Source organism: Beta vulgaris, chromosome 6 (genome assembly GCF_026745355.1).
Source record: "Beta vulgaris subsp. vulgaris cultivar EL10 chromosome 6, EL10.2, whole genome shotgun sequence".
Classification (NCBI taxonomy): domain Eukaryota; kingdom Viridiplantae; phylum Streptophyta; class Magnoliopsida; order Caryophyllales; family Amaranthaceae; genus Beta; species Beta vulgaris.
In genome coordinates this window covers 8797977-8816883 of record NC_079207.1, presented here as the reverse complement: position 1 = coordinate 8816883, position 18907 = coordinate 8797977, and the positions used below count along the sequence as shown (strand labels likewise).

Here is an 18907-nt window from a genome sequence, read left to right as displayed (position 1 = left end):
CACAAGAATCTAATGTGGTTCACTAATAATGTGTTAGCAAGATCTTGTACTTGATTAATCCTAGCGTCAAATAAATAACTCAAGGTATATCAACACTTTTTCTTCTTAAAACAAAGCTAGTTTATTGTTTTCATACTTCTTCATCACTTTAATGTAATCCTCAGATTTATTAGCTACAATAATCATAACCCTCTATGCTCCATTCTGCTTCACAAACACATCCTGTGTCCCACACTCGGACCCCCTACTGTTGGCCCATTAAACAACACCCTCCTGACCTCAGTCCAGCGTGTGACACCCTATTACCTGTCCCACCTACTGATAGCCCATACCAGCAGCGTACCCCAGGCCCAGCCCAGCCGTAAACACCCCCCATATCCGAGACCCACTACATGCGTCCCCAACCCACCCCGCCTCTATCTCCTCTTATGTAGACCTGCTCCCGCCATGACATCCGAAATCCCAACCCCAAATATGCCACGCACACCCACACACCTCCTGCACCCCTATTTCGTTCTCCCATTCCTAAAAATCACAAAATAGCCTTGACTGATCCAAATTGGAATACGGCTATGAACGATGAATATAGTGCTTTAATTCAAACAGGGACATGGGAGTTGGTTCCTAGGTCTACGGGGGTGAATATTGTGAATTTGTATGTGGCTTAATTTTCGTCATAAGGAAAAATATAATGGTTAACTTGAAAGGCACAAAGCTCATTTGGTGTGTGATGGCAGGTCACGGGAGCAAGGTGTTGATTGTGATGAGACTTTTAGTCTTGTTGTGCATCCAGCTACTGTTCACACAGTCTTGGATTTGTCCATCAACTTGATGTCAAAAATGCTTTCTTACATGGTGATCTGCAGGAAACAGTTTTTATGCATCAATCTCTAGGCTTTGTTGACAAATGATATCCTCATCATGTTTGTCGTTTGTGCAAAGCTAGGTAGCACGGAAACGGATACGGTACGGATACGGGTACGGGTACGGGGACGGAAAACGGTAAAATCAAATTTTCAAAAAATGGGTACGGCATGGGTTCGGCAAAAAATGAATTTGGGAAAAAAATTATTTTATTTTTCATGACTCAATTTGTAAAAGTCAGAAAAATATTACTTTGCGTTTTTTATATTTATATTTTCCTTCTAGTAAATAAGAAAAGTTGACATAAAAAAAATCTCAAAAAGAAAAGTATCTTTTAAGAGTACATGCTAAAGCAAAAAAAAATAAAAGAGTATTAAAATAGAAAAGATAAAGTCAACAGAAAAGGTTGTAGTTAAATAAAGTTAGACATGTACAGCTGGGCGAGCTGGCAACCATAAGTGCAACAAGTTCTTTTTTCTCTTAAGATATCACGTGATATTTTTCCTCTTTCCTCTCTCCTCTCTCCTCTCCTTCTCCTCACTCAAACTAAAATCTCAGAAGACTACTGCTCTTCTTCAATGGCGTCTGAAATTTCAGTGAAGAGCGAGAAGACGTCTATAAATTTGCTTCAGCCGTCCTCGAAACGTCCCCATCAAGAAATCCTAGCCGTCCCCAAATAACTCAGCGTCCCCATTTTTTAGAGACGCGTCGGGGACATATTTCCGGCGTCCCCGTACCGTCCCCGTCCCCGGTACGGAAAACAGCACCCTAGAGCAATACCCGTGCTTCATAGGTGCAAAGCACTATATGGTCTTAAACAGGCACCTCGTGCTTGGTATCAACGGTTTGTTAACTTTCTTCTGCAGATTAGTTTTACTAGTTGCTCAAAGTGATACTTCCTTACTCACTTATAAGCACGTTCTCGACATGGCATAATGTTGATGATATTATTATGTGCACCTCATCTGATTCTCTGCGAGATCGTCTGATTAGTACTCTTAAAACAGAATTTCCAATAATGTCTAACTTGGGGCCTCTTTGTTACTTTTTAGGAATTTTTGTCACTCGTACTCCTTCATATATGCTTCTCTCAACGCAGAAATATGCACTGGAAATATTGGAGCGTGCATGCATGAGTTCATGTAAGCCTACCGCCACTTCATTTGATACTAACTCTAAGCTTAGTGCTGATTCAAGACCACCAGTATCTAATCCTACTCATCACCGCAGTTTAGCTGGAGCTTTACAATATCTTACATTTACTCGCCCATATATTACTTATGCAATTCAGCAGGTTTTCCTTTTTCATTCACGACCCGATGGGAGTTACATTATAATGCTTTGAAACACATCATGCACTATATTCAAGGTACCGGCCATTAATCATGGGTTACACTTATATCCTACTACTCAGTTGCGTTTGATCACTTATACTGATGCAGATTGGAGTAGGTATCCTGACATTCGTCGTTCTACATAAGGTTATTGTTGAGTTTCTTGGGGATAACTTGATTTCATGACAGTCTAAGAGACAACCTACTCTATCTAGATCTAGGGCCGAGGCTGAGTATCGAGGCCTCGCTAATGTTGTTGCCGAAGCTTCTTGGTTGCGTAATCTTCTTCTGGAGTTACATTGTCCTTTTCGTCAGGCCACCATTGTTTATCGTGATAATGTTAGTGCTATTTATCTTTCTCGCAACCCAGTACATCACCAACGCACCAAACATGTAGAAATGGACATTCACTTTGTTTAGAAAAAGGTTGCTATTGGTCAAGTACGTGTGAATTGCATGTCCCTACCAAATATCAGTTTGCTGACATATTCACAAAAGGCCTTATTCTGCAACATTTAGTTTTAGAGTTTAAGTCCAGTCTTAGCGTAAGTCCTCATCCCGCTACGTCTGCGGGGGTGTGATAGAATATAAAATATATTTGGATAATATTTTGTATTCACACTTCTGCTATGGATAGATTTCCTAATCCTGTTAGGATTATAATGTTGTAACCTATATATATTTTGATTAATGGAATTCACTCCAATTTAGGGAGTTTGCCAAAATCTAATGTTATTGATGAATGAAATGTGGCCTTGCTAATCGATGAGATAATATTCTACGAAATGAAATTAAAATGAATTATGGGAGTGTGTGACTTGAACTAGTGATTATCCGAAGCGAATTTTCAAGAAACTGCTCAAGTTTTAGCAAAAGCGGCTATTCGGGGAGTTTTTATTTATATATGTCTTTTTCCACTCATTAAGATAAACTTCACTTGTATAAGATAATTAATTGGAGTACGTAATTAACTCCACATGTAAAATTAAATTATTACTATTATTTATTGTTTACAAGTAATTATGTATGTTTACACCTAATTGTGGATTTTTAAAATCATACTCGCTGTAATACAGTACCCTTAGCCATCTACCCTACTAAAGAAATACTACTTCAGTCTACTTGCTTCTATAGTGCAAATTAAAGAAAGAAACTTGACTTTAAAGTAATTCAACTACTGGTTGAAACTCTGAATTCAGATTATATTAGATTTTTTATGTTAAGCCGTTAATTAAAGTCTCTATCCTAGATTGTAGTGTAATCTTAAGTTCCCAAATCTCACTAGCTACTTGACTTCTTATACTTCCTCCGTTTCATATTATTACTCTCTACACTTTTTAATTCACAGACTTCTAAGCAATTTTTAGAGAAGAGATAGATAGAAAGTAAAAAGAAAAGGGAACCATGTGAAAGGAGAGAGATAGAGAGAGTTTATTGCCCAAAAAGGAAGTGTAACAAGTAATGTGAAACTCCACCACAATGAAAAGTGTAGCGAGTACTATGAAACGAAGGAAATAGTGATAGTTGCTAGGTGGAGTATTGATTACGTTCTTGGAGTAACCTTCATAGATGCACGAAATCTCAAACTTTTATATATTTTTATAATATACTATTATAATATAATCAAGTGAAACATTGTTGGACGTATTCATAGCCTCATAAATAATAAAGGGTATAAGGATTTAACAAACAACACCGAATAATCATCATGTTTAATAATTGATGGGTGGACTTTTATGTCGTTTTAATCCTTGTTATATTTACTTTTGGTGATCAAGTTGGAAATTTGTAATGCCACTAATATATGTGTCATAACATTATCACATGACAAGTGAAATTTTATTAAATTCATTTTAATTTATATTTTTATAATATCAACTTTTGAAATTTGTAATTCATATAATACCTACACATAACTAAAGTTAATAATGTTTATATGGTGAAATGTATGCATATATGATTAGAGACAATGAAAAATCAATTATAGCCATTTGAAAAAAGACAGATGAAATACATATAATTCTTAGGGAATTAAATAGATCAACTTTTTGAAAATATATGAAGTAAAATACACACTGTATTGAAGTTTATTTGCGTAACTCATATATCGTTTGATGTCTCATATGCTCAAATGGAAGTGTTATTGACTTATGAATCAATATGATAACCACAATATATATAAGGCGTCATTAGTTGTAACCTAACTAAAATCTATACAAATATATTACAATGCGTGCATAAACAATAAACTATGCCACATAGCGCTCTTCCTAGAGAGTTTTAGTTCATGTGATTCATGTATAATAAAAAAATTTAGAAATTGCTTATTAGTATAAGGTTTGATCCTGAGACCTCAAGTATATATACTAAAGTATTAACCACTAGGCTAACTTGTATTTAGTGCTATTATTATAAAGTATTATATTAATAAATGAAATTTTTTTTCTTACCCCGAGGCATAGCCCAGGCCTAACAACTAGTTTTATCAAAAACCCGTCATACATTAAAAAAATATTTAGTTAGAAAACATTGTTTCTAAAGTAAAAAAAAAAGCTTTCTCATAGTACTTTGTTCAAAAGGGTGGGAAATAGACAATTAGCTTTCTAATGATGAAAAACATTGTCGTAAAGTCTTATGAAAAACCGTCTCATGTTAACACTAACGTGAGACGAGTCCGTTTTTCCTTCAATCCTCAATTTCCTTCACTTGCTTTGACCATCCCTTCAAGCCTTACCACCGCCTTCACTGTCTTCCCTCCTCTACTGTTTCCACATTTCCTTCCCCTCGTGCAATTACAAAAGCCTTATGTATAGAACAAAGTTGTCGAAGTAAAGGGTTGCTCTTTTCCTTCTCTCTTGATCTCCTTTCTATCTACTCTCAATTTGTGATTTTTGCAACGTGGTGGCTAAGATGGTTGTGATAGTGATTTGAGGGGGAACGTGGCTATGGTTTGCAATGGTGAGGCGTTGGTAACTTGGTAGATAGCATTTTTAGTTTTAGTGCTTATAGTTGATTCCAGATTCGTGGGTGGCTAAGATATGTGGTTTTTGAAATGTTGGTGATGTGACGCGGGGTTCACGTTGTGGTAGCTGATCAGGTTGAGGTTCCTATTGGTGGGTAGGACTGTTCTTCCGATATTAAATAAGGTGGTGAACGGTGGCCAAAAGAGATGGGGGTTGGGGAGAGAAGAAAAGTTTCTCAAAGGGGATTGAATTTAGTTAAGAAATTTTAATAATTAGTTACATATTTCTCAAAGGGGCTGATTATGACAGTTTCAAGCTATAGTTATAATTTTCCAATTATTAAGGAATTTTAATAATTAGTTACGAATTTTCTGATTCATAGTTAGCTTTTGCTTAATAGTTATAAAATTCGAATATATAGTTATGATTTTTAGGTTATTAGTTATTAATTATGGTTAATAATTATGATTTTATGGTTGATAGTTGTGATTCTGGATATTAGTTATTGTTTTCTGATAAATAGTTACGATATTTGGGTATTTAGTTATTATGGTTTTTTATATACATTAGTTATGACTTTTTGTTATTTAGTTCCGGTTTTATGGCTAATATTTTTAGTCTAGAAAATAACTGAAAGATTATAAATATAGCTTATGAATAATTATTTATTAAATTCATGAGTAACAGTGATGCATGATTTTTTGGTTAACAATAATTATACTTTGAGGGTCGATAGTATGATGGTCAATAGTTATGATTTCAAGGTCATTAGTTTTATTTATTGTATGCATTGGTATAACATTGTTTTTGCATCGGTTATTTGAAGTTCACATAACTAATGCAAAAATGCGATAGTTATTCAAGAATGAGATAATTAGTGTGTTAGTTATTTAAGAAAGAGAGTATTATTTATACGTGATACTGAAATTATGACCAATAAAATGCATTATAATCTGATTTACGATATAACTAATATACTTCAACGTTTAACTAATATATTTTAACGCTTAACTAATTAACCGGAAGCAATTTAAGGCTAGCATAATTAATAGGTGCAAGTGCTTAACTAATTCTTGAATTTTTTCCTTGCATAATGCAAAAGTGGGTTTTAATTCCCAAAATATGCCCCCCCAAAAAAATAATTCCCTGCGTACCTTCCACGTAGGACGGCACGCGATAATTTTTTTTTCAACTTAAGCAAAACCGCTACTCGAAGTAGCGGTTTACAAAAAAAAAAAAAAAAAAATTTTTTTTGTGTGTGTGTGTTGTATAAACCGCTACTCTGCTTACTCAAGTAGCAGAGTTTGATTTGTGCTTGCAATATTTTGCCCAAGTAAACCGCTACTCAGAGTAGCGGTTTTTTTGGGCAAAAACAAAAAAAAAATCAGTTTCTCGCGTGCCGTCCTACGTGGACGGTACGCAGGGAATTTTTTTTTGGGCATATTTTGGGAATTAAAACCCACTTTTGCATTATTCAAGGAAAAAATTCACTAATTCTACCGATGGTTATTTGATGCACGTGCGTGATGTCAGCATGACATCAGGGATCTCACGTTAACACTATTAGACCGTCTCTTAAAAAACTAACTCAAATATTTTTCAGTGCGTTTTTGGTAAAACAGGCCACACCAAATCTAAAGCGTGCGGCCACCCTCATCACTTCATCCTCCTTCCTTACTCTTCGCTTCTTCCCATCTCCTCACCCACCGATCACCCTCCCGACCTCCAGCTCCTCCTATGATCCTCCTCGAACTCATCAAACTCATTCTCATGTTGTTGGTGTTATCCCCGTCACTGACGTCATCACCGGAGGACGAGTTTCCGGCGGAAGTTAATGCAAGGATATCGAGTTCTCTCTCTCCATTTTCCATTTTCTCTCTCCTCAGCTTCTTCCACCATTAAAACAACAATCCTTTGACACTCCTCTATACCGGAGGACGAGACTAGTCAAGCACAGAAATCAAGTTAGCTGCAGCGCAGCCATAATTCCAGACTTCCGGTGTACCAATTGCAAAGACAATAATAAAACTAAATCGAAAGCTCTTCAGATTGTGGGAAGAGTAATGAGTTAGTTAAACCCCATCAATTAAAAACCAGAGCTTATAAGAAAAAACTAGCCAAGTACAAAAATCAAGTTGGCTGCAGAATAGCCATAATTCTGATTCTGATGTACCATTTGCAAAAGGCTAAAATAACAAACTGTAATTTCTTCATGTTGAATGAGAAGAGTAATCAGGTTCAGGTAGCTAAACCCCATTAATTGACAACATCAGTTCATAAATAACGTAAATTCCATTTGGCCCAATCTTGAAGCAGTATTCGGGACATCATATCTAGTGCCACTTCCCCCCAACTGTTACGATGGAGTGAGTGACTAAGATGGAGAAGGAAGATGAAAGGGAGAGACTAGATGTGTATAGAGAATAGAGGTTGGGAGAGAGGTTTAACTTTAGAGTAAAACAAAAAGATTGGAACTTAATTAAAGAACCAAACCATGTTTAGTTACTGTAGGAGCATGGTGTCTTCTGCACTTATTATGTGTAGAACACTTATGACCAGTTGATTATATTACTGTGAATTTTATGTAGGAATTGTATTATGTAGCAATTATTTTGGTGTTTGTATGAAGTAACCTTTATAATTACAGAAAGTAACCTATACTTTAGTAAAAAAAAAATAACTCCTCAACATTATAAAAAAGTAACCCTTAGTATTTGAAAAAGTAACCCCTGCATAAGTGTAAAGTAATCCTATAATAAATGTAAAAAGTAACCCCTTTATAATTACAAAAAGTAACATCTAGTTTCAATAAAAGTAATCCCTAGTTATAGTAACCCCTTATAATTACAAAAGTAATCTCTTATAATTACAAAAAGTAACCCCTAGTTTCAATAAAAGTAACCTATTATATTACAAAAAAGTAACTTACACTTTCAGTAAAAGTAACCCCTATTTATAGTAAAAGTAACCCCTTATAGTTACAAAAAGTAATTTATACTTTTAGTAAAAGTAATCCCTAGTTATAGCAAAGTAACCCCCTTACAATTACAAAAAGTAACCTATACTTTCTGTAAAAGTAACTCCTAGTTATAGTAAAAATAACCCCTAGTTATAGCAAAAGTAACTTATACTTTTAGTAAAAGTAACCCCTATTTATAGTAAAAGTAACCCCTATTTATAGTAAAAGTAACCCCTATTTATAAAAAAAGTAATCCCCTTATAGTTACAAAAAGTAACCTATACTTTCAATAAAAGTAACCCCTTAACATTATAAAAAGTAATCCCTAGTGTCAGTAAAGTAACTCCTTAAAATTCGATAAAGTAATCTATAATTCATTAAAAGTAACACCTTAGCATTGGAAAGTAACGTGTTTTACTTTTTATGAATAAATTAGATTACTTTAAATATATAACGGGGTTACTTTTTATGAACTAAGAGGTTACTTGTACATTTATTATGGTTATTTTAATAAATATTTCAAGCTATTATATAATAATTGGGGTTCTTTTGTGAACATATGATGTCACTCGAATAAATAAATAAGGTTACTCATACATTTAATTAAGGTTACTTTTATTAACTAATGAGGTTACTTTTATAATATAATGGGTCATTTGAAAATATATATGAGGGTTACTTGTAGAATAAATAAGTTACTCGTATGATAAAATAAGGGTACAAATAATAATAGTTACTTATTATCAAGTAATGGGTTTCTCGTATCATAAAATAGGAAAAAAATAGGGGAAATAAGAGGAGAGAGAAAATGAGGCAAAAAAAATAGGAAAAATGAGAGACATTAAAGAGAAAAAAAAGAAAAAGAAAGAGTTTGAAAAAAATGAGAGAGGGGGGGGGGGTTTGCTTGAGAGGAGGGGAGATGAATTAATGGTAAAATTCTAAAGGAAATAAGAGGAGAGAGAAAATAGGAAAAAATAGGGGAAATAAGAGGAGAGAGAAAATGAGGCAAAAAATAGGGGAAATAAGAGGAGAGAGAAAATGAGGCAATAAAATAGGACAAAATGAGAGACACATCAAAAAGAAAAAAAAAAGAAAAAAGAAAGAGTTTAAAAAAAAATGAGAGAAAAAGGGAAAGAGGGCGTGACAACATGAGAGAAAGGAGAAGGGGAGGGGTTAGTTAGAAGAAGGGGGATGGCCACACCATTAGTTGAAGGTGTGGCCCGCCTCATATAAAAGTTTGTGAATATTTTTTGATCTTCTAAGCTAAGGACTGAAATGCCAAAATTTCCATGTTCCCCATCCATCCTTCTTTCCCATTATTTCCCCTTCTCTAACTTTGGTAAAAGATTCTCTTTTGTCGTTTCGTACTAATAATCTTTAGGATAAATCTCCAATTGTTGAAGATAAACGAATAGATAAATTAACTCCTAAGTAAAATTAAATTATTAATTTTCTTTGTTTACAAGTAATCATGGATGCTTCACCTAATCTTGGATTTTCTAAACCATCCTGGCTGTAAACTGTAAAGCATTACCCTAGTAGGTTTCTCTATTAGTGAAACATTATTTTACTTTTCAAATGTAAAACTACAATCACATATGATACCTTTACGAGTCCAGATCTTCTAGAGTTTTAGTGAAACTTTACAAAATAGAGTTGTATCTGAATCATACATTATTTTGGAAAAATTGACAAGAATAATCCAAACTATCACCGTTTCGTTCAAAATAATCCCAACTATGGGTTATTCTAAAATAATCCAAACTATTGGGATTATGTTCTCAAAATAATCCAAACTTTTAATTATCCTATATATAATAGACCCAAAAGGGATCATTGAAGGCAAGAAAAATAAAAGTTTGGATTATTTTGGGAAGGTACCCCAAATAGTTTGGATTATTCTAGAATAACCCAAAGTTCGGATTATTTTGAGCGGACCGGTCATAGTTGGGATTATTTCTGTCAATTTTTCCTTTAAAATCAAGGGCGCATATTGATAGAAGGGAAAGATTTAGGGTAAATTTTGATGAGATAAAATAGGGGGAATTTTGGAAAAAGAATATATATATGAGCCATTGATTTTTTATTCAATGGTTGATATAACTCAAATTCTACCTTATAAAGTTAGGGCTTGTTCTCTCCAGTTTATTTTTAGTTCACTTCAGCTCTGGACAATACTTTTACTCTCACATATCACTATTCATTTCAGTTCAGTTCAATTCAATTCAATTAAGTTCAATTCAGCTGTTTTAGGCCGAAGAGAACATACCCTTATTTTAGAACTCTAAAGAATCCAAACACCACAATCACTATATTAGAAATATCTAAATACAAAATCAGATGTAGTTGGTTTTGGGTGATGTCACGAATTATTTAATTATGTAAAGTGATATATTGTTTAGAATTGACATTTACGTGTACATAGATTTCATAGATCTAGAAGTTCAAGGTGTTGGAGATAAGAGCTAGAAACCTTATCTTGGATGGTTATCCTAATTTGTTATACAGCTAGCTATTATACTTAGGTTATTATTCTTAGCCTTATCTAGGTTGTATAAATACCAAACGTAATTAATGAAAATGATAAGCTTTCTCAAATAAATCAAGACCTTTTTTTTTCTCCTTACCTATTTGAAACCTATAGATGAGCAAGACTTGTACAATAAAGAGAGTTTCGAAAGAGCAAATGATGAATAAGAAAAAAACCTTAAATGTCATGTACATGTATGGTACATCCGAGTGTGTGAATGCTCTCTCTCATAAACTCTATCACAAGGCCTCTTTTAAATATTTTCTAAATTTTATATATAACAGAAGCTTTTTCAAATAAATGTCATGTCATACATGGCATGACACCGCGTATTTTGAGCAAAGGAGTGTGGCGAAATGTAACAAACTAAAATTCTAATAGTAATAATAATATGGAGTTGTTTAGCTACCAAGGACCTAAAATATTCAGTTTTTTTCTGCTAAGGATCTAATAAAGTAATTTTTTGCTCTTTCAAGGAATTATACAAAACATAATTTAACACCGTTAAAGCTGTTAAACACCAAAAACTGAAAAATAAATTCAATTGAGAAAAATCAACTATTAAGCTATATTTTTCTGAAAGACAAAACATATTAATATAAGCTATGAATAGTCCAAACCTGTTACGAGCAACACAAATTTATATAATTTCAATATTTCCACTAAACATGTCTCTGATAAGTTGATTTTCATTGCATATTTAATATTAATCCAAACAAAAAACAAAGGCCTAAATCTTCAAAATATACATTTCTCATATCATATTACTCCGAAATAACAAAAACACCAGAGCCTAATTTGACACTACAAAAATGGCAACTGGCATTATAGGAATTAGGAAGACCTTACAAATTGATTGCTTGTTATGAATTAAAAAAAGTCGAGCCTTCAATATTTTTTTATTTTTTTTGAGGGGTTCAATTTTATTTTCTAAACAATGACAACATGGCACATGGAAATATGCATGCTGGGTAGACCTTACCATGGAGATACGTGAGTTTTTTTTTCTTCTTCTTCTTATTATTATTATTAATTTATTATTATTATTATTATTATTATTATTATTATTATTATTATTATTTGAAAAATATTTAATGTTTGTTGACATAGAGAACAATGGCAATTGGCATTATAGAAGAGCTTACAGATTAAATAGGGTTTGGCAATTGGTTGTTTTAATGAATTTGTTTAACATATTGTTTATATAAACTACTCCCTCCGTCTTTTATTAGTTTACCCCTTTCTTTGGGGCACATTTGCCGAGATACTAATTTGAACCTTAATATCTCTACTTTTCGATAAGCAAAAATTACAAAAAGTTGATATTTGGATAATACACATTGAGACGAATCCAACAAGATCTCACATGACTATATTTTTCCTTAAATACAAATTACAAAAGATAGTCAAAGTCATATATGTGAATAGTGTCAAAAGTCAAAAGGGATAAACTAATAAAAGACGGAGGGAGTATTTGACTATTAATTTATATAGGCAAAATAGGTGTTAATATCAAAGATTTAGTGCGAAACAAATGCAACAAAGCTTATTAAAATCAACATTTTTTATTTGGCGAAAAAGTTGGTCATTTAGCTACCTGAAAATCATCTCTATTATATATGACAACACATAAGGGACACCAAAAAATAGAAAAAAAAATAACAAACTACATTAAAATGAAAAAAGAAGAAAAAAAAACCACATTTAAATTAAACAAAATACAAAGATAATTCTTCAATACAATTAATTTAATTTTTGATATATTATCGCACGCATCGGGTAAAGTAGTATACTAAAAGTCAACCAGTAATATAAAATAGCCACCCAAAAACTAGAAGTAACCAAACACCCCATATAGCATATGCCATATGGGGCATATGGCCATATCATTATAAATAGAGAAGATGTCTGAAATGAGAAAGCAACCAAATTGAGATTGAGATTGCGCTTGAAAATGGTATCACTCAAATATTTGAAGCCAGCATTGCTTTTGGGTTTATTATTCATCTTCATGGCATCAGGTTCAGTATTACTAACTAATTTCCCATGCCATAATTTATTTGTTTTCAAACTTTTTGCTCCTTCGAGTTTTATTTAATTACGTACTTTGCTACTTGAGAGAATTTGTGAACTTTCTCTTACTTCCTCCGTTTAAATTTAGGCTATGTATGTTCAGTTCATCTTATTTTTTGCTTATTTCAGATTTAATCAGGTCAGCCAGATTAGATCAGATCAGAAAAAATAAGTTCGGATTAGATCAGATCATGTTTATATTTAAAAACTCATTATTACTATTAAATATCTTTCATTACATATTAGTAAAAATTATAATAATTGAATATTAATAAAGTACTCATCGAGACAAATCAAACAAGACCCCATATGATTATATATTTTTCTTATATATTGAGAAAAATCTAAAAGATTGTCTCTAATTGTCAATAGTGGTGAGATTCTAAGTGAGAAAGATAAAAAAAAAATACAAAGGGAGTATTATTATCTATTAGTACATTTGTTCAAAAGGATTATTATTGTTGTTGTATTTATTAATTATTAATATTGATAATTATTATTAATCTTGTTGTTATCATTATAAATATCATTGTTATCATTATCTTAAGTTATTTTGTTGTTACTAAATAATAGAAAATTAAAAGTCACGTGTTAAGAACATAAGATTGACGCAAAAATAAGAAATATATAAAATATGATAGCTCAAATTCATCACAACGAAACGACTAAGTTCAGATTACATTTCAAAATAAGCTAAGTGCGAGATACAAATTATAAATTTAGATTCGGTATACCTCTTCCTACCGAATTCCAAATCTCTCTAGCTATTTGAAGTTGCACGCTATTTATTTATTTCTTGCGCAAGTCATAGTTGTTTGTACATCTTATTTTATTTTATATGAAAAAAAAAGAGTTGAGTCTACCGACTTCTCAAGTGTGAAACATTTTTTTAAGAGAAAGTGTGAAATATTGTATAAGTGCTCTTATAAGGTAATGGCTTGGGTTATATAATTATGCACTTATACAATTATTTTTAGTAATAATGATTATTATTATGATTATAATTATCGTTGTTGTTCTTATAATAATGATAATAATAATAATAAATAATTATTAATAAAAGTTGTGTAAAAGTTGTAATAGAAATAAAATGATAATAATAGTAATACTATAAATAAGATCTTATAATGTATTGCATAATAATGAATTACAAAGTAACAATATAATAGTATATATATATATTTATAAAAGATAAGATCTTGTAAATCAGATCAGTTCAGATCAGATCAGAAAAAATAAGTTCAGATCAGATAAGTTTAGATCAGAAAATTTCAGGTGAATTAAACATAGCCTTAGTTGTGACACTTTTAAAATCACGGACTCTTAGGTAATTTTTGGAGAGGAGAGAGATAGAGAAAAAAGACGTACTCATTCTTAACTTTTTACGCAAAAGCAATGAGAATTATGTACAATAATGACAATATTTCACCTAAATAGAAGCGAAATATATCGTAATACGTTAGATTAATGAAAAAAATTATTCACATAAGTTCAAGAAAATATGATTTTTAATATCTATCAATTAATTATTTTTGGTAAATTCTTCTCAAAAAATAAAATTCTTGGTAATTTTGCAGATCCAGCAATGGCAAGCACGATTTCAGTTACACAACATTTAAAATGCTACCCAACGGGTTATTATTGTGTATATTCAGAAGATTGCTGTGAAGGAGTATGCGATTTAAATATGGGTCAAGGTGGTGGTTTTTATGGTATGTGTTGTATTGTACAACCACCACCTATCTATTTCGACTGCGGCTGGTAGGTTGTAGCCAAGGAAACGATTCTAAGAGTGAATGATTGAGTCGTTAAGTTTAATAAGCGATGTTGGCAACTAAAAGTTATTCGTGTTGCTACTCGTATAGTTTTATATGTACACCTCAAGAAAGTATGTGAATCGACTCAAATTATTTTGAAGCTATAGCTTTGTTGTTGTTGTTGTGATGATGAATGTTACATCTTATTGTCCAACATATACATACTTGTCTCTTTGTTGTTCTTTATTTTGGCGAAAATATTAAAACATACTTCCTCCGTTTAAAAATAGTTATATCATATTCAGTTATTGAAAATAGAATATATTTTGTTGCTGAAAGATATGCTCAAAATAAACATTTGTTGAAATAAAAGATTTACTTATCAAAAATGGAGTAAATTTACTGGGTACATGGTGTCAACCGTACTCCTGGAAACACAATAGAATTTTCACATTTACATATTCAATCTCATCTTATACTTTAATTATCTTTGATGATTTTAAAAAATATACAATACGACGATCTAACAAGATCTCATACCATTATGTTATTCCTGAAGCTTCTTTTAAAAAATTAAAGATAGGGCAAGGAAGTTGTTCAAATTTCACATTTGCGCTCTGATCCAACTAGAATGACCACCATTATGGCATTATCAAGTATCAACCAAAGCAATGATAAAAGAGCACGCTTACTCTATATGCGATGTCTCATTTCAATGACCAAGGTAACGCAGGTCTACCAAATAAGCAAAATTCCTCCATATCCCACAAACTCATTCAAGCAAAATAAAGGTCCCAAATGGGAAAACTCCGAACAAGATTATGTTGCATCCTCAAGAGTCAAGACTTAATTTTCATAGCTCTCATTAGGCTGAAACGATCCCGTCACATGATCCAAATGTGTGGTAATCGATGATTCAAAGACTTCGTTCACTCGAATATACCATCTACTGTAAACTACACACATACCTCAGAGTCATAGAACAGAGTGACATTCCCCATAAAGGGACAGTATGAGCACGTAATCAAACCCGAATATACTACTAGATATGAGAAAAGACATCCATCGATCCACTAATTCACAATCATCAATGATCATAGTACATTTCAACTATACGGAGAGGAGGCAAATGCCAGGAGTAGATACTACCATTAATCAATAAGTTTACACAAACAAAACTTCTACGGGGAGTGAGCAGTTTGCAGCGGCTTTCAGACCAACACTTCCATTACTGCAGAGCAAGTGCGCATCACTGGGACTCATTTTCCACTGCAAAGATATACAGACAAAAGAAGAATTAGGTTTTCAAGAGAGGACCGAAATAACATACATCAGAAAACAGAAATGCAAATGACAGCGGTTAAAAAAAGACTAACAAAAGTGACATAAGTAACAAGATTTGACTTACGAGTTCATCATCAGAGTAATATTGTCTCCTTTCAAAAGAATCCTCCCTGAACAAAAGGAAACAATAATAAGAAACTTGAAAGAAAAACTACCATATAAAAAATATTGAGCAAAAACTGCGTTCACCTAGTGGTTTATTGGTCTTCTTTTTAACGTTCACCTCTTCAGCATCGTCTAAAACCAAATTCATGTACTCATCAAAGCCCTAGAGAAGAGATCATGAGTCAAAACATATACATATACGAGAAACCAGATAAAGGATCATATAGAGATAGATATCAGCAAATTTGACAAACACGACAAATCACTTCTGAGGTGGAAAACAAATACTTCTGCAAAACTACCCCCCCTCCCCTCTAATACTGAGTTCCAGGTTTAGAATGAACTCCCCATCATAAATTGACCAAGTGAAGCAAAACGAGGTGATTCAAAAACCTTAACTCCCATTATAAATCAACTCGAAAAAATTTCCAAGGTAATATCTTATATACACATGCGTTTTCCATATGAGATGAGAAACACTTAATATAAGCATCTTCTCTAGCCTGTTTGGCAATAGCGTTTTAGGCAGCGGGTAGCGGTTGGACAATGTCAAAACGCTACTTATGAAAATTATGAGTGTTTAGTGAAGTAATGGTTGCATTAGCGGGTCGCGGTTTGAATAGATTATGGGTAGCGGTTGTAGAACGTTAATGCAAGTAACGTTTGAGATTTATAGGTAGTAGTTAGCGAATAAATACTATGTAATGAATGTCATTTATTGTATTTTACAATTTCAACCGCTACTTTTGCCAAACACTCCTAATTAAACAATTACTTTAAACGCTAATCTCTAACAACTACTAGTAGACAACTACCCCAACATCTACAACTACTAGAACCGCTAGTTTTGCCAAACAGACCCTCTATATGCCAAACAGACCCTCTATATGCACCTAATCAAAGAAGAAAATATCAGAAATCCTAAAACCTCTTTTCTATACTTTTGCTGAAGTTGTTATCTTTAGTCAACTGTAATACCTTAAGGTTGCTTGGTAGCCAAGGTCCAAAAAATGGATTCAAGTGCCCTACTCTAAAAATAAAGAGTATATAGGACCAACACAGAACTCAATAATTAAAAACCTCCACTTTGAAATTAAAAATTGTGCCAAGCGTTAAAGGAGCCTTAAAGCCGCATGACCCGAAAATCCTAAGGTACTAGAATTATCAACAAATTCACAAGATAAAGAGGGCCACAACATGCAACAATGATAACTCTGTAAGTTGTTTCACCACCGCTGGTCCTGGCAGGCTGGTACTACCTCAACATATCCCCCTCAATATCACTACCAACATATTTTTGCGTTCATCATTTGAAACTCAAGGTGCTTCAAACAAAACCAGAACCAATTCTTATTGCCATACTTTTCCAGCTAGAAGTAAGTCCTTCCACATGTTATTTAGCAGCCTAACAAATTGTTCTCAAAACAATTGTTCAAACAAGGTCATGTCATCTTTTGTTACAGGGAAAACAACCCAAACTCAATGAAAATTAAGTAAAAATAAATATGACAACAATGGCACTAAAACCGATGACATTCACACAATGTAACTTGAATTAGCATTATCTTCCTAATACTACACTCATTGTTGAGAGACCTGCTTAATTCAAGGTGATGAAACTAAGAAAAGCGAAGCAGTTTTTTTTCCTCCATATTCAGATTATGGGTGTAACAAAGTTCCACAAATTTCTCGTTCAATCCTTCTCTACGTGCCACCTAGTTCTATAAGGCGCGAGGTACACCAAGGAGCAAAGGGTCCCTTGAGTCTAGGCACGAGGCGCAAGGCAAAGGAGTGCGCATCTATCTCATAGGGACGGCTCACCTTTACTAACAATTTCTTCTTTTTTTTTTTGGTTTTGTAGTTTCAAAATTATAGTGCAAGGGTTTCAATTGATCTAAACAATCTCAACTTTAATCCACAATACATGTGCACACAATTTACTAACAAGCGAGCATCCTCAAACCCTAAAAAAATTCTCAACACCTGAATAAATTCTATTTCGAACCCTAAATATAGAATTAAAACTAAAAAAAGAAGCAAAAACACCAATTCAACAATAATAAAATTACTCAATAAGAAAAAAAAAATGCTTACAATTATACGGCCTTCAATCCTCAGATCCTTCTGCTCAAACAGCCAAATCTGAATACGAGCTTTCTGCAATTCAAAAGGAAAACAAACAAACAAAAAAATCATAAAACAATAAACAACAAATAACAATTTCTTTTGTTAAAATCAGGAAGTTGAGACTTACGCTTTGAAGAAACCTGAAGATCAGGTTCTGAAGAATTCGACATCAGAAAAAAAAAAAAAAGCGTCGCAAAGAAGAAGAAAGAGAAAGATGAGTGAGATCATAAAAGTAAGAGAAAACAGCAAAAAATTAAATAGAAGATGGAAGTGAGAAAGATATGAAGTTACAATAGGCTGTGTCATAATACGCTGGACTTTGGTGCTCGCCATTGTTGCTGCTTTGAAAATTTGTCTGCTGCTAAAACCCTAGATACAGTGCTACACCACCGAAATAGAGACTAAAGAGTAGAGAATAGAGAGAGACGACGAAGAAACCCTTAGCGGAGTATAGTTTCTTACTTTCTACTACGCTCTTCGGCCGTCTTAGCCCCAACTTTTTCTTTTGGAATAGTTCCTAATACTAACTCTGGTCTCTAGTCTTTATTAGTGTACCTCGTATTTTATTTTGGGATATCTCTTATTATTTTACTCATTTTTTTTTGTTTTTATTTTTAGAATGAGACCATTTTTTAATCACATATACATTCAACTTTAACATAAAATAATAGTTTATCTTTCATTCTATGTCCCACAATATTGTTTTTCCTAAAATTTTGTACAAGATAAACGGGTATACTAATAAAGATCGAAGAGAATAGTCAGGAAAAATGCCAAATCTCGAAGTGTTATGCATAAGAATGCAGTGTTCTCACTAAATATCTCCGAGTTTTTGATTTATTCACTAGTTT

At 32.8% G+C, this 18907-nt stretch overlaps 1 protein-coding gene and 1 long non-coding RNA gene across 2 annotated transcripts; one reads left to right on the top strand and one right to left on the bottom strand.

Annotated features, from left to right (window-relative positions):
• The first annotated feature begins 11167 nt into the window (after nucleotides 1-11167).
• On the top strand, nucleotides 11168-14646 carry LOC104895491 (uncharacterized). Its single transcript, XR_790302.4, has 2 exons — nucleotides 11168-12671; nucleotides 14301-14646. It is a non-coding gene; the product is annotated as an uncharacterized LOC104895491 (long non-coding RNA).
• An 855-nt stretch (nucleotides 14647-15501) lies between these two features.
• LOC104895490 (uncharacterized) lies at nucleotides 15502-18565 on the bottom strand. Its single transcript, XM_010682013.4, has 6 exons — nucleotides 18348-18565; nucleotides 18184-18210; nucleotides 18024-18086; nucleotides 16014-16092; nucleotides 15889-15934; nucleotides 15502-15749 (listed from the first exon to the last, which is right to left on the bottom strand). The coding sequence occupies exons 1-6, from the start codon at nucleotides 18387-18389 to the stop codon at nucleotides 15740-15742; spliced, it is 267 nt and encodes an 88-aa protein (XP_010680315.1). The 5' UTR covers nucleotides 18390-18565; the 3' UTR covers nucleotides 15502-15739.
• Between the last annotated feature and the right edge of the window lie 342 nt (nucleotides 18566-18907).